The sequence below is a fragment of the Anopheles coluzzii genome, chromosome 2 (assembly GCF_943734685.1).
Source record: "Anopheles coluzzii chromosome 2, AcolN3, whole genome shotgun sequence".
Taxonomy (NCBI): domain Eukaryota; kingdom Metazoa; phylum Arthropoda; class Insecta; order Diptera; family Culicidae; genus Anopheles; species Anopheles coluzzii.
In genome coordinates this window covers 122,370,485-122,386,366 of record NC_064670.1, presented here as the reverse complement: position 1 = coordinate 122,386,366, position 15,882 = coordinate 122,370,485, and the positions used below count along the sequence as shown (strand labels likewise).

The 15,882-nt window shown below is 47.6% G+C and overlaps 2 protein-coding genes across 30 annotated transcripts in view; both read right to left on the bottom strand.

Moving 5' to 3' along the window:
- LOC120951178 (clavesin-1-like) overlaps positions 1–13,916 on the bottom strand; it is a 194,449-nt gene extending 180,533 nt beyond the window's left edge. The window contains exon 1 of the mRNA XM_040369729.2: positions 13,907–13,916. The gene's annotated coding sequence lies outside the window, so the exon portion shown is untranslated. The remainder of the gene's footprint in view (positions 1–13,906) is intronic.
- The window catches only part of LOC120949832 (glucose transporter type 1), a 176,955-nt gene that overhangs the window by 50,287 nt on the left and 110,786 nt on the right, over positions 1–15,882 (bottom strand). For 25 of the 29 annotated variants that reach the window (XR_005751072.2, XR_005751074.2, XR_005751071.2 and 22 more), the window contains 3 exons: positions 13,700–13,870; positions 13,149–13,265; positions 9,802–10,033 (listed from right to left, as the gene is read on the bottom strand). The exons of 1 other annotated variant lie outside the window; for it this stretch is intronic. Coding sequence is in view for 23 of the 28 variants with exons in the window: in XM_049605448.1 (XP_049461405.1) it covers positions 9,802–10,033; positions 13,149–13,265; positions 13,700–13,853 (503 nt within the window). In the remaining 5 variants the exon portion in view is untranslated. Of the gene's footprint in view, positions 1–9,801; positions 10,034–13,148; positions 13,266–13,699; positions 13,871–15,882 lie in introns of those variants that run through there. 3 more of the 29 variants (XM_040367374.2, XM_040367372.2, XM_040367377.2) reach the window with 3 other exon arrangements.

Here is a 15,882-nt window from a genome sequence, read left to right as displayed (position 1 = left end):
GGCCAAACATCTGTCCGCGCGGGTTGCCGCGGGTACGGGGGTGTGCTTGCTGATGACGATCATAAATTCATATCGTTCAACACCGAAGCGCGAACGCGCTCGCTGCTGGGATGCCTTTGGATCGATGCCAACAAATGCAACGGAAAGTGATACAGAGAGAGAGAGAGAGAGAGAGAGAGAGAGAGAGAGAGAGAGAGAGAGAGAAATTTCCCTCCGTCCTATCGGCGTAAGCGACGAACCATTAATCAAGGAATGAATCCGAAACGGGGAGCGCGACGCGCTTTCAATGCATGCGAAAGAAGCACCATTTCAACACATACACACACACATACACACCGAGCCATCATATCGGGACGGGGAAGCGGAACAATTCGCTCTATCACACACCCTTGGACGATCTTTGGGGTGAAATAATTTATCATGCCTCTTGAAGAAGGCGTCACCGCTTGAAGACGCTGATGGATGGGGCCTTCGGATGGAACTGCTTCAAGAGCGGGCGGCATCAAAATGGCATCAAAATGGCGGAAATACTTCGCACAATATTGAATTTCTGTTAAAGCATCATAATTATTAGCTATGGCTCATAAAAATGCTTCTTTTCCCAATTGCAACAAAAAGCTCCTAAGCGAGCTTTACAGACATTTTTTACTCGTCAACAACTGTACGACATTCAAAACGAATCAAACTAAAACATCGGAATGAAAAACAATACCATTTCAATGTGCACTATCACTGAACACCGAAACACTATCCAAAAACAATCTGGTAGAGTGTGGCGCAGGCAGCCAAAACGAATGGAAAGTATGATCATTTAGGAAGCGGCAAACCACCCCCTCAACAAACACAAATGAGAACGAAACATTCATTACTTTCCCACCGCCGAGAACCGTCCAGGAACCGCAAACACATTTCGGGGCTTGCCGAGCGAAAAGCGAATCCAAACAAAATGTATACACAAACACACAGCACAGCTTCACAAAAAGCTTTTCAAGCGCACGCTTTCCAACCCGCAGACCACCGGGTGTTACGAAAAATGCACTTTCATATTCATCTGTCATCAAATCAGCGCCCACACACACACACACACATACACACACACTGGCACAAAATATGGGGTGTTGAAATATACAAATGAAGCTGATGGTATAGCTCCCTCCCAGTCCACAGAAGACACAGAGCTGTGTCGTAATTCGAGGGTCCGAAAACGCTCTCTCTCTGAATGGCACACGCTCGCCTCTGGACATTCTCGCTGCTGCGGCTGCAGCCTGGTTGGCAAACAAACAAACAAGGCAAGCAAAGCGGGAACAAATGGTGAAATGATGGATGGCACTTTCCACCCTCGAAGGCACTGCAGCGACGGACCTGCTGCAACGTCCGTCGCTCGGCGTCGGAGAAGAAAGCTTTTGCTGCCGCTTGCTGCTTGGTTCATTGATGAAATGGAGGAGGCAAACTCATCCCGAGCTTCAAGGGGAAGCAATAGAAGGAAGAGCGCAAAACGCAATCCCATGGCCAGATCGCCGCAGATGAGAAGAAAGCGTTCGTTTGCTGTAAAGCAAGATAAATGAAGCACGATTCATTGTGCTTCCCAGAGTGCTGGAAGATGGGGAGGCTTCTTTTTTTAAAAAAAAAACCATTCCCTTTTTGTGTCACTTTTGCGATTTCACACTGTGGCACACTGCACTGGAGGGACTGGTTTGTCACACTCGCAAACAGGAACCATAGGAAACACTCGCCCCTTTCGTAGTGCAGCAATGGGTGCAGCAAAATTCGTTTCACACGACAAATATGCACAACGTGCGGTGAGTGAAATGGAATCTTTCACAACTGTCAAGAGCGAACGTTCGTTTGGGAAGCCATCCGGCTCGGAGGGAGATGTGTGTGGAAGCACTGCTTAAGTAAGCTTGAAGAATGTAGACGATGTAGCGTGTAATTTTTATGAACATGTTGCAAAGAAAGCAAAAACCAACAAAAAAAAAAAACACTCCTAAAGTTATGCAATTTGCATGACAAACACTGCTTATTAAAGCATGGAATCTCTTGATGTTTCTCCAGAAGCCGTATCGGAGTGCCGTACGGAGGATGCAAACATCCGAACAGAAGTGGAACGAAATATAAACACACATTCTCGTCCCGGGCATCGTCAATTATAATTAACAAACATCAAAGCTGCCAAACATGTCATGCCGCAAACATACACTACTTCCATCGAAACGACTGCCTGCAAACGAAACGCAGACGGGCTAGAACTTTCCCAGTGCTGTCATCGATAGATTGATTGCGCTTTGCTGCCCGCTGTTGGGTCGTCGATTGGGGGCACAGGCAATATTTGCTTTAATTTCTGCTGCTCGTTTCATATATATGTTGCCTTTTGCCATCACATGGGTCTGTGAGGTCAATTCAATTACATTTGCATTTAGATAACAGAGCGAGAGACAGAGCCAATACTTGTACCAGACGAGAGGAGGAGCGCAAATATAAAGTTCCATCAGAGTCGATGTGAGTTTGATTTTTTTCCCCAGCACGATTTTCCATGTTTTTTCCCCGACTCGTTTTTAGCAGAAAAATAGTGCATCGGTTGGAGTTTGCCTTTCAAAGCCCCAACTCTGCATGCGAGGTATGGGGACACAGTTTAACCGAAAATTAAATTATCAAAGTCCATCTTGCTATCTCAGAATGGCTGGTGGGAAGCGATTGCCACGCAGGAAGGAAGAAGGGTGTTACCGTTTGCTGACCGCAACCGGACTGCTGTCGGCCGAACCAACTGCCTTTGCCGATAGGTCCCCTGGGTGACTACTTGTGACATCGCGCGGCATATAAACAGCATGGGGTGTGGGGGCCCGTGACCCACAGCACAGAGCCCGTCGGTTTTGGGAAGTTGTGAACCAGTTGTGTGTGTGTGTGTTTACCAACACTGCTGTGCAGGGTGGTGTGCAGCAGTGCGGTTCTGGGTGTGGTCATCTTATCCAGATGGGTCACAGACACTCTCACACATGTACGGGGCCATGTTGACCGTACAGATTTTCCCATAATGTTTCCAAAAATTTGTCGCCACCGGGGAGGTGAGGTGTTGTACACCAGGGTGCACATGCGGAGAGTGTATGATGCGGTTTGACCGGTCTCGGCAGGACGCACTCGAGCTCGAACACGGCACGACACGGTCCCCTCTGAACACTGCTGAGATTTTAGGTCGATGTTTAGATGCAGCAGCAGCAGCAGCATCAGCAACTACAGCTTTACAGCCCGGCTGGATTGGGTGAAAAAATCCAATATCCTTTCATTAGCCTTATGTCCGCCTCGGTCAAATGGACCGATACTAGCAGCAGCAGCAGCACCAGGCTTGTGTGCAAAGTTTGATAGACCGCGTCTCATCTGCATCCCCTCGATGGATGGATTAAAACTATCAAACGACCAACGACCGGGCCACGAGACAACGGGGGGAAAGATCCATTAAAACCTCCCACAGCCAGCGATCACTGATATCATTCGATCAAAGCGGACCGCACGTTCGCAGAGCAACGGGCCGGGGTTCCAATCACGATTGAGTTTTGGGATGAGTTTTTCCTTGCTGTTTTGTTGTGTGTGTCTCTCTCAACGTTCCACCCCATCAAAGTCTCGTTTAATCGACCATGATCTCAGTATCGCATGGCAGGAGCACTTAAAATTGACTCCTCGAAAAACCAAAAACGAACCAACCGAGTCGCTAGTGCAGGTCGTTTTTTCGACACCGTGGTGATGAACCGAGGCACAAATTCGACTCATTTCCTGCAAATATCCTGTATGTGTGTGTGTGTGTGTGCGCCTGTCGGTATGCAAGCACCGGGTACAAAGACGTTTATTGGCTCACTAGTTTTCAGTAGGCATTGCTGCTCGCACACTCCATCGAGCGTGAAGCGTCAGTGGCTGCAGCGACGACGCCTGGCAGGTATGCAACACAAAAACACACTCCCGCACATCACACACCAGAGGGAATCAGTTTATTTCCCTTGTTAATTCTAGTAGACTGCAACACCGCGTCTACTCCCGGGGACGGCGAGAAGTGAAATTTTAACACAGATTGGCATGATTGAGTTTCCGAGCGATGGGTGTAGTGCCCCCTACCCCTGGGGAGTAACGGGAACGATTTCAGCCACATTCATCCCGTGTGCCGGTGTTACTGCCTGCGGACCATCAACTCCTAACTGTGGAACTGGGGAGAAGGTGTCCAAAAATGGTGCTTCAGGATTAGGGCCTGCACACGTCATCCGTGCGTGCTGCTCTTTGTGTTAATAAATGAAATTTTCCACCCCAAATCCTGTGTGTGTGTGCGCCCTGTAGATGGAACTGTTTCTACAATAAACTCTGTTTGAGTTTGTCCGAAATTTGCAGACGTGCAGGCGGACCCCTCTCGAACGCTCGCCAAAAACACAGAAGGATACGATTTAAATCACCGTTAATTAAATCGTGTGGTTTGCTGGAACATTGTTTAACTTTCGAACCGGATTGTGTTGGATAGCTTGGTTAGATAATTTTGCAAATGAGATATCAACATTCGTGCGTGTGTGTGTTTGTGAATGGGCAGAGCGGACGCACGTCCGCGTCTGTGAGCTTTCATTAGCTTTCATTCACTCGCATCTTCAAGAAGCGTCTGCAACCATCTTCCCACATGGAGAGATAATGATGGTACGTCGTGGTGGTGTGGGTTTTGAAAACAAACTGCTTAATTTCCTGCTGCTGATCCTTCTGGACACACACACACACAGACGTCACCCACACTCAACTAATCATAGTGAAGTGCTCTGGTGAGTCCTTCCCAGTTAGCAGCGAGGGTGGTGTGTACCTGTGGGAGAATTTCGTCCCAGCGTTCGCCGAAAGTGATGCTTCAGAAGTTCCATTTTCACCGGTTAAAACACACCCACACACACACACATGCTACACATCCACTTAATTCGCATCATCTTCACACTGGTGGCTGCCAACGGAAAAAGGATGACTTCATCCATTACCCAAAAACCACCGGACAAAACGGGTTTCCATCAGCGAGTACCTTCCCTGCTTCTTAATGGACCAACTCGAGGCAACTCCTGTGTGGGTGTGTTTGTGTGCTTCTAGAACGGTAAGTGGCATCCAAACCAGGTAGTGATCACTGCTGTCTCGCATTTCCAAAAACGGGTAAGCCACTCTGCTCTCGGGTGTAGGGGCGGATAGGAGATATGTTGATTGCGTTCTAATTCTACGCTTCCTTCCGAGATCCTGGGGCGTATGGAGAGGGATTTGTTGCCAAAGCAACAATCCACTAAGCGGGAGTGCAGAATCCTATTTGCATGATGCACCCGCCCCGGTACTGGTATGAATCTTGCATCAGTCTAATTCATGACTTTCCCCCATGACTCGGGGAACTCTGCGAGGACGCCGGGAATTCGCCAAAGCTAATGCTCGCTTTCTCGTCTCTTGGAATCGGAACAAACGAAAACAAAAAAGGCTCGTGGGGAGTCGAGCTCTTTTACTCTCGGAATTGAATTCCTGTGCTGTGGGGATGAGGTCGTAGTCTTGGTCTAGTCCCGGCGCTACCGTAGGACTCGTCGGGCAGTACGCACATTTGCATTTTAAAGGATTCTTGGTAACCTTTCCAACCTCAAGCCAGCAAACAAAGCGAGGGGCAGAGAATGCAGAGGACGAATTTGACCACAAAATATCCCACCAGAGAGCCTCTCAAGACAACCGTGTCGCACAAACACACACACAGAGTCCCTGGGAGTGTTTTATCGTACCGATCGTACCGTTTAAAAGGCACATCCAAAGGCAAAACATGCAGTACATTTTGGATGAAGTCCCGGAGCCTGGAACGCCTCTTAAAGAATGTGGCCAGTGTTCCAATAACGAGATGCATATGCACCCAGCAAGCATACGAAATGGCCGGACGGACGGAAGCCATCGCGCTCTCCAGCAGCACACGCGACCACACCGCAAAGCCCACCGGCGTCACCGGCGTCGGTTGGGTTGGATTTAATTTCATTAATTTTTCAATCGCCATGATATACGCCTTTTTCCTCGTTCCGCACTCGTTCCAGCCCCTCCTCGTTTGCACGTTTAACTTTCAATTCTTCGCATAATAAACCATCCCAAGCCATCCTTTCACCACCCGTTTGCATCCTTTTAAGCCCCGCTTCGTTGGTTGACCACAAATAAGGGTTACGTTTTTGAGCCACACCACCACCACCACCCTCTGGAGGTGCATATTATTTTTGTGCAACGAACCACGGATTTATTCCACCCGTTTGCCTGCGTTTGCGCCCTCCAGTTCTGAGGGTGGGGGGAGGGATTTATTTCCTTCCTTACCGTGGATTAACCGACACAAAAGTGAATGCAGCAAACGGTGCACTTCACTGCGGGATAGGGGGCAAAAGTTAATACATACAAAGAGCTTACTGTTGCGAACTGTTTCTCGAAGCGAATCAAAGCTCAGACCCATCCTCCGGGGTGGAGTATTCCACTGGCAGTTGAAGAATTGTGCAGCACTGGGATGGAAGGATTTCGAAAGGGTCGAAAGTTAAAAATGTGGTTGTTTGTTGTTCTTATTCCTACAGCGCTGGTTCGAGGGGGAAAGTTGTGAAGTTCCTAAAGCGATTCATTTCAGTTGCGGGATGAAGGATGAAGGGCTTCTACTTCAAAAGCTCCCACAGCTCTGGGCCAAATGCTTGACAGAAAGCTTTCCTTCCACTCGAGCTTCATTCAGACGTGCAAACTCCTCTTAAATTCATTTTCAATTTGTATATTGAAATTGCATTTTAAAAGCGACAGCCGGTATGCGCCTTCGACCGTCCCTGCTTTTTAAGCGTCCTTCCTTGCGTCTATTTATTCATGATTTAACTGTGCTGCTGCTGCTAATCCCGGGGAAATCCAATAAAACGTACATCAAATTCGAACGAGCCTGGTAAGCGACGACTGATGAAGTCCTCTTAATCTTGCCAGCCACTCGCACCGTTCTTATCGGCAGCTACCAAGCAGCAATGCTAAACGAACCTCAAATGGGGCTGCTGTCCAGCTGCTTTGTTTCTGAGTTTTATGGTTATCGATTGGCTCTCTGGTGCTTCAACAGCATGGCAACGGCACGGGGACAAAAACGGTCTCCTGGACCGTTCGATTTTACAGAAAGTGCTGGCCCCAGTACACTTGTTGGTGGTGGACCCCCACCACTCCCCCCTTCTCCTCTCGTGGCAAATGTTTGTCAATTTCGTAAAACGGCAAAACCAATCAACGGATAATGTACGACGGAGAAGTAATGCGGAGGGAAAGAGAGAGAGAGAGAGAGAGAGAGAGAGTGCGCGCATCCCGAAGTAAGGGACTGGAAACGCTGGACGTTTCATTAATGAAAACATAAAAAATGCATACATTTTGCTCGGTGCCGGTACCGGGATGTAATCGATTTCCGTTCCCGGGAAAACCGGTTTTGCAAAAACGTGCTTAGACGAAGGTGGAAATGGATGAGTGAGCAAAATGTTCAAACGGAAAACAGCGAGAACGAGCGAGAGAGAATGAGAGGAAAAACAACAACAGCATCACACACACACACAGAGAACAGCCATAAGCCCAGAGAAAAGATAGATGAAACTCGCCGGGTGACGTGACTGGGAAATGAAATCGAAATGCTCACCGCCCTCCTCCTCCTCCTCCCCCTCGCGCCTCACCCGTTGTTTTGGCAAGTTTTTCGGCCCCTGGATGGACGAGGAGGAGGGCAGTCGGCTTCAGCTGTGCTTCTGTGCGTGATTATCAAGCTTAAAGCAGTTCCGATTGGCCATTGGCTCTCCCGGGGCCAACGAATGAATTTAATTATTTTTATTTACATTTACTCTTAGCATTCCGGGAACCACCGCCACCACCGGGACCACCTTCGGCCTCTCTGGCGGTAATCTGTGTGATCCGATGTACGTTTTTCGGTTCGTTTGTTTGTTTGCACGGGGATGGCTGAGGCTTTTTTTGCCGGACGATGTGAAACGTGTTAAGGTAACGTGCAGTTTTTGTAAATTAAAATTCGATCCCGTGGAAAGCGTGTCTCGCACGGGCCATAAATTATCCCTTCGGAAAATGGTTACACCGTTGCGGGGGAGGGGCAAACCAACAGTACAGTGAGAAGAAACACAACATCAATTAAAGGAAAGAAGAAGAAAAAAACAGACAGCAAACAGCACAAGTAACATGAACAGAGAACAAAAGTCAACTAACGAACAACATTCAACGCAACACAGGAAAGTGATAGTGAAAGAGACAGTGTAGAGAATAGAGAGAAAGAGAGAGAGAGTATGACAGAAAGAGAGAGAGAGAACGACAGAGAGAGAGAGTGCATCTTTGCTAGACAAAGAGACAGACAGATGAGAAAGTTTTGTACCAAAACGAAATGTGATAGTTTTGAAAACTTAATATGAACAGGAGCACAGTACTTGTTCTCTTCCCTGAGAAAGAAAAAAACAACAGCGAAATGGGAATGAATAGAAAACATAGGAAAGCTACACACACACAAGGCGAAGTATGCGCGTACGGGAGATGGCGGTCGATGGAAGTTTCATGTGATCGAAATGGCCAAATAATGGAGGCAATGGAGAAAGAAAAGCAGGACAACAACTAAACGAACCAAACAAAAACAAAAAAAACACTATTTGACTCAAACGATGACAAAATGACGGTCAAGTGACGTGGCTACTTCGTGTGTTTGTGTCCTTTTTTTGCCGTATAGCCACAGCTGACACGAAATAGATGTCGATGGATGATAAAAGATGAACGAACCAGCGTCCGCGCTTTTTTGGAGGGCGATGAAACGTGTTAAAAACGTACAGCAACGAGGCAAAAGAAACAAAAAACAGGGAGAAAAAGATACCGGGAAATGGGGAAAAAATCACAAGAGAAAACGCAAAAACGGGCCAACGACAATTTTGAACAATAACGATACAGCGCACTCCCCTCCAAGGGTGTGTCCCTAGGAGGCGCGCAAAGAGTGTGTCATCGATGCGCGATGTGCTATGAGCGCTGAAAAGGTCCATCGAACGTTGGACGGCCTTGTTGTGTGTGTGTGTATGGCCAAATGGTGGTCGGAAAATATTGCTTTTGTTAAATTTTGAGGGCGTTGTTGGTCCGCTTGGGGACCACCACAACAACAATTTTGAGCGGGCCTCTCGTCTTTCGAGGTACCATTTTCAGTGTTTCGGTCGAACAGTGAAGTGTGTGATGGTATCGGAGAGTTTTGAGCATTTTCTCTACACAGAGACAGATACTAACGGAAGCTGTTGTATGGGATAGAGATCGTGATGGTGTTTCAATGCCTGGTTTTTGGCATGGATGGAGCTGTGGGTGTAAATATGAACCTGACAGGTGTCATCATCGCTGTCACAGTGTCTCACAAAACACCATTGAGCCACTCCAAACAAACGCTGCTTGGTTGGTCAATATTGTGACAGCTGTCAAATGGTATTTTATGGTGATTGTTGTGACCTTCAGGTTCATATATACACCCAACGTTTGTCGTAAATGTAGATGAGTTTGAAAACTATCCAACTTTTAACTAAAACAGTTTTTGATGATTCTAATACTATAATGACATTCTAGAGTGCAATACCCAACCCCAAATGTGTGAAATGCAGTAGTAGAACAGAACAAAAAATCCATTATCCCTGAAATCAATGAAACGATAATCAATCGAAATTTCGTCCCACAATGATCCCCTTCGAATTGCCCCAAAATACGAAAAAAAAGAAAATTCAAATATTTTCATGATATTGCGCATCCCAAAGAAGAAAAATTGAAAACAAGAAACACACACGCCCTGGTACTCACTCGATAAGCAATTGACGTAATGATTCCGCATCCTCCCCATCGCAGCGATCGCTCTTGCGTGAGCCGAGAGAACCGGTACCGTCTCCTATGTACCTTGTCCGCTTAAGTCCACTGCCGGGCGAATGACGCGTCCCGGTTGACGAACGCCCATCGTCTACGCCACTGCTCCGTTGCGAATCGATCGACTGGGAACGGTAGACTGGCGGGCCGGCATGGCGGAAAGGAAGATACACTTTTAGGTACGCGGGGTTAGAAGATGATGGTTAGACTAATGGTTATCCAGTGCTGTGCAGAATAATGCAAAATCATCGTGTCGTGGTGGTGGTGGTGGAGGAGGGGATATGCGGGTTTGGAATGTTTGGGTCCATAATCTCCGCATTGGGGATCCACCAGTCGCGGGATCAGGTGGCTTTGGCGGAAGGTGGTTATACATTTTATAATGGTTTCGATATAAAAATAAAACGATTCCAGGGCAGCGCCCAAACATGGGAAAGGTCAATATGAGCTAAAGATTAAAATGAAACAGCGTGTTACGGCATGGGGGGGGGGGGGGGGAAACAAAGGCAAAAGATGAAATTCAAAACCAAATCATCCTTCGTCCGGTGGCCGAGCAAAAACAAAACCCCCTGAAACTAAACGAGTAACGATTCCATAAAAATGAATGAACGCGCAAAAGCTCGACCGCTCGGAAACGGTCGTCTTGGTGAGGCGGCTATCACGCGTTCACGCTCTGGTGTGCACTGCAGTCGTAACAATAAAATCGAATGTGATAAGGGATGGAGGGGGGGGGGCCGGCTTCTAATCACCTGCGTGAAGACATTTCAATTTAGCTTCCGGTTTGTAAATGTATTTGCGTTTTCTTTGGGCCAAGAGTGCAAGAACAAGATGAAAAAGGGCCAACAAAAAAGGTAAAATCTTCTTTTTAATCTCAATAAAACTGTTCTGCCTACCTGTACGAACCGTTTTCTATTGTGGAATCTGTTTGGAGTTTGGTGCTGTCCATGAAGTCTACACTTTTGGACGTCTTAAGTGATCAAAGTTATTGCAATCGCCTACATAAGCTACGAACAACACTTATTTAATGATTTCGCCTCAATTTATGCATTGCGCAGCACAAAACACCTAAAGTTATACAATTTGTATGACCCCTGCTAGCCCATTGCAAGCGCACCTAATACCCTATTCTACACTTTCCAAGCGCAACTGTTACCGTGGTTCGTACCCAAAGCAGGCAGCGAGGTAACGATGAAATTTAAAACTGCACAAGACACCCTCCGTTCACGGTTCAATTATCACGTCACGGAAATGGCAACGAGATGATAATGTTTGCAGAAATACATTTCACCAGCGAATCAATGGTCCGTGTTACGATGCCGTTGCCGGGGCGAAACAGGTGCAAACTCCCTTGCAGTAGCTAGGAAGTAGGTACGAATTGTTCCGGACGTATGATATTAATGGAAAATCAACTTCCAGAACCTTCCGTAAAGGTTGTAGCCGCCTTGTTGCGACCTAACTAAGGTAGTTCTAGCTGCCCCAAAGTCCTGACCATCTGGCTAGAAGTACCTTTACACACATACAAAAGATGGAAGAAGCAAAAAAACAGGAAGCCGTACTGAGCAGGACCGGGGGAGAGGCTCATTTCCGAGTTTTCTCAAGCAAAGGGGAGAAGACACCCTGGGTCTATTTCCGTTAGATGTATCTTCCTCGAATCAATTCGAATCGAATTGCCACTACTGATGGCGTCAATTTCCACGAATTCGATTTCATTCCTGTCTAAGTCGTCCCTGCATGCCCCCCCCCTCCCCCCTTTTGCCCATTGCTCTCCAGCGTCAATTGAAGAACCATCGTTTGATGAGTGAAGAAATGTATTCCTTCCTCAACGACACACACTTGCCCGCGCCGTTCGGCACATTCGACAGGGCGGTGACTATTGGAGTTTCATTTCCTATCACAAGGGTTCAGAGTTGCACAGGGAGAAAGGAGGGGGGAGGGGTGGTGAGAAAGGCTCTAATCAATCTGCACATTCGATCCGATTACCACCGCATGAAGCGATGCCGGAAAGCTTCTTACCCATTCTTACCGGCACCACCGCTCGGCTCTTCGTCTTGTGGGGGGGTGTGCTTTACACTTCGAATTTCGAATTCCCCTGAGCTAAGCTTCTTTTGAAGCTACGAAGCGTCGAGGGCGGGGGTGGGCAATGGTTTCGCAGCGTCGCCGCCTCCAGAAAAGGATCGAAAGACTGCCAAGTAAAGGGTGCAGGGCGAAACGGAGCAGGAAACGACCCGGAGAAGAGAATTTTAATTTAAATTAGTTAACGGACTAGCAGCGTCCGACAATGAAATATTCAGTGCAGTGCAGCATACGCTTCGAAATCTAGGCAAAAGGTTCAGTGGGTTTTCGTTTCTTTCCGTCTTCCCTTTCAGGCGGGAGAAATCGATCGATCGAACTTTTTCGACTCGACTCTCAAACAGGATCACCACGTGCACAGAATTCCCAGGCTCTCAAGGCTCTGAAGGGTGGTTTTGGACGTGTGCCGGAGCAAAGGGAAATGAAAGAATTAAACATACCCTCGCCCGAAAGGTTCATTACATACGTATGGCTCTCGAAGGATTGATTTTAGCCGTAGAAATGAAGAAGGATGTGCGCTATCTTCTGGCACCTACTTTTTAACAAAGCTCCTCCCATTCTTCTTCCTAGTCTTCTTCTCACTCAGATTTCCTGGAAGGCATCTCCTTCATCACATTCATTCGGCAGAATGCACAATGAATGGGCCAACGGAGCATTGAGACGCAACGAGTTGATCGGCCAGCTTGTGGAAGATGAACGCTTCTTGCTAACAAGAAGAATCTAAATCAATCCTTCACACCAAACGGACGACCACGGTCCATTGAGCTGATGGAGTTTTGGTTTGGAGTTGTCGATAATCTTTTACCTTGACCAATGACCCCCGCCCCCACATAATGGGAAGAAATCGGTTCTTTATCACTAAGTTAAGCTCCGGGTCCATTTCTCGAAATGGACCATAATAAATTTCAATTCGATCGAGTCCGGCTAGAGGAAGGATGATTTTCGTCTGATGGATCTACCTGTACGAGTTGCGTGTGTGTCTGTGTATGTTACCATAGCCTTGACGACTTCAATTAGATTGAGCAAATCAATTCCACACATGTCAACGACTCGAGGCGAGGTGAGAATCATCAGCAGCGGAAGGTGTACCAGGATATAAATAATCAAGCAACAGGAATCAATGACAAGGTGCAGGCTGTTAGGGATGGAGTGAGGGCATTCGGAATGTCTCGTTTTGCTCGTTATCGATGTCGATAACGAGACGCCATTTGCTTACTTACCGTCCGGGCGCACTCGTACTGGAGGTGAGGTCAGCTTGAGCGTTGATGACAGGGCCTGTGAATCCAGGGGCCCACTAAAGACATAATCATACGTTCCTTCCTGACTCAATGTTGACACTGAGGTTCGGAGTGCGTGCATCAGTGCGTTGTTGTTGTTTATCCAGTTGTCCAGTGTTGGGCATAGGAAGGACAAAGGAACAAGCAAATAAAGCTTTCATTAGTATGATTATCTGCCGTTGCTGTGGTGCTGTGGTACACAACGATTACTTACATGCCAGTGAAACATATTGATTAACAGGGTGTGCAAATAAAGCAAAACGAACGGAAATCACTGTAATAACACACCACCAAACTAAAACGCGCACATAATAAACAAAGAACGCTGAAAGGTGACAAAACCCGTTCATGCATAACGAAAGAGGCTGACTAAAGGTGGCCAAGTGTGTCTAAGCAACAGCAACATAAAAATCAACATTTCAAGCAAACGAGAACTAAAGGCTGAGAAGATGCAACGAACACCAATAACGTTTGATCAATCAGATTAGGCGTACATGGGATGGCGGCAAACGCACCTGGATACACGCACAGTGGTTGCAGCACTTGGGTTGATCTTAATGGTGGTGGTAATGGTGGCAGTTGAGGCTCGGGGCCGTTCGAAATGGAAGACGGAGGAGAGATCATCGAAGGGTCGCCGTTTGTCGCCATAACATGGAGACGGCCGGCTATGTGTGTGTAAGTGTGTGTGTGGGTTTTTTTACGACGACGAGCCCCAAGATTTTGTGGTCGAATTAACCGAGGAGTCGTTGGTCGTATGGTAACGAGGATGTAGTTATCACACATTTGACGACCAATGGTTAGTAGCGTAGAAAGAAAAGAGAGAGAAAGAACAAGCAAGAAAAGGTTAGTGGTTAGTGGCCAGTGTTGTCAACGGACAGAAAACCGGTACTCATTTATTTTTATAACACTACACATGTTATGACACTGTCGTTCCTTTATGTAAAACCATTATTGGCGTCCGGCACAGACGACCTAGGACCTAGGCCGCTGTTTAATAATCCAATTCCACCGCAACGACCATCCTTTTACCTTTCGATCGGTGAGAACCCATATTTCCGTGTGATCATAACCTTTCGCTACTTCAATCAACGGACAGAGAAATGAAGTGATACGAAACCGCACAAATCCTTCCTGCCCGCAACGCACATTGTTGTTCGGTAAATACAAAAGTTACAGCACCATCGATAGTACCCAATTCCCTCCACAGCGCAGCCGACACAGCCGACGAAGCAATAAACAAACGAAATGTCTTCTAGGCCCAACTCAAGGCCCGAACCGACCGAAGGAAGCGCTCGAGAGTGGCCGACTTTTATCACAATTGGACTTAGTTCCGCCTGTCCCTGTCCGTCCACTTCCGAGTATCATCCGGAGACAATCTGGTGTTGCGTTGGAGGTTTATTTTTCCTTTCCTTTGTTTTAGTAGTTGTGCGATTGTCGTCTCTCTTTTTTTGCGCTCACTTCGCTCACTGTCCGAAGAGCCCCCAACAAACCAAAGTTTCCATCCAATTGAACGTCACAACACGCCACACAGCCGAGCCATAGTTACGCCCCTGCTAATATGCTGCAACTTCCTGTTCCTGTTTCCCTTTTCCTTCCGGCGATCCGGTTGCTGCTTGGCACACTCGGCACACGAATTGAAGGATTGGTACCACCGCAAGCTACTCACATTTTGATGAAGTCACGTGAACCGCCATGTCATGCCAAAGACACAACGGTATCAAGGTTGAAAATGGAAGCAAAGGGGTGGGGGGAGGGGGGCTGTAAGTAAAGGCACACGGATATCAGCCCACAGGCACGACCACTGCCACGTTCAGTACACAGACTGTTTGCTACTAAGGCGCAAGGTTTGCATACCTTTGGTAACGTACCCGCCCAGCCGAACGTCTTGCTTGGGCGGAGGCTTGGGCACGATGTCCCCGTTCCAATGGCACCGACGTAGAAGTGCACACACTCTTCTTGCCACCGTCCCCGACGGCTCGTCTCTGTGACCATGTGTATGCAAATAATGCCTCTCCCTGAGACCGATACTTCCTGCCAGTGGCTCGGTGCCTCGGTGGTGGTCGTGTGAGCATTAGTTCCTTCAGGTGGATGAATTCTGTTGCCATACGTGATACTTGGGCAGCAGTTCGTTCGTTCTTCTTCATCATCTCCCGAGTGTATGAGGGCCATTCAGATGGTCTGCACAGACACACATTGACCAAGCATTCCAGCAGCGGCCTCCGGAATGGAAAACGTGAATAAGTAAATATGCACGATCTAAATAATATTTCACGGCTGGTTGCTTCAAAACACAGAGAGCCGTGAGAGGGTTTGATGGGGTTGGAGTAGACAGTGTGCAGGCACACATACACACACACGTACACTCATATCCTCAGTACTGCTCGATTACATCGGAGTTTGCTGCCTCCCTTTGGTTAGTGCGCTTCTTACCGGCGGAGTTTGGTAGAGTTTGCGTCTAGAAGGGCACCGTAAGCAAGGAAAGAGGACGAATGAAAGAGCTCCTCGCTACACGCACACACTCTCTCCCAATCACACCAAGACCGACCCGAATCCCGGATGGCGCAAGATGTAGAGCTCGTTAGGTACAAAACGGATGATGGGCATCCCAGCGGGGAATTGGAGCTCAGTTGCAAGTCAGCAGATCAGTGGCAGCCACCACCAGCAGTAGAGAGACACA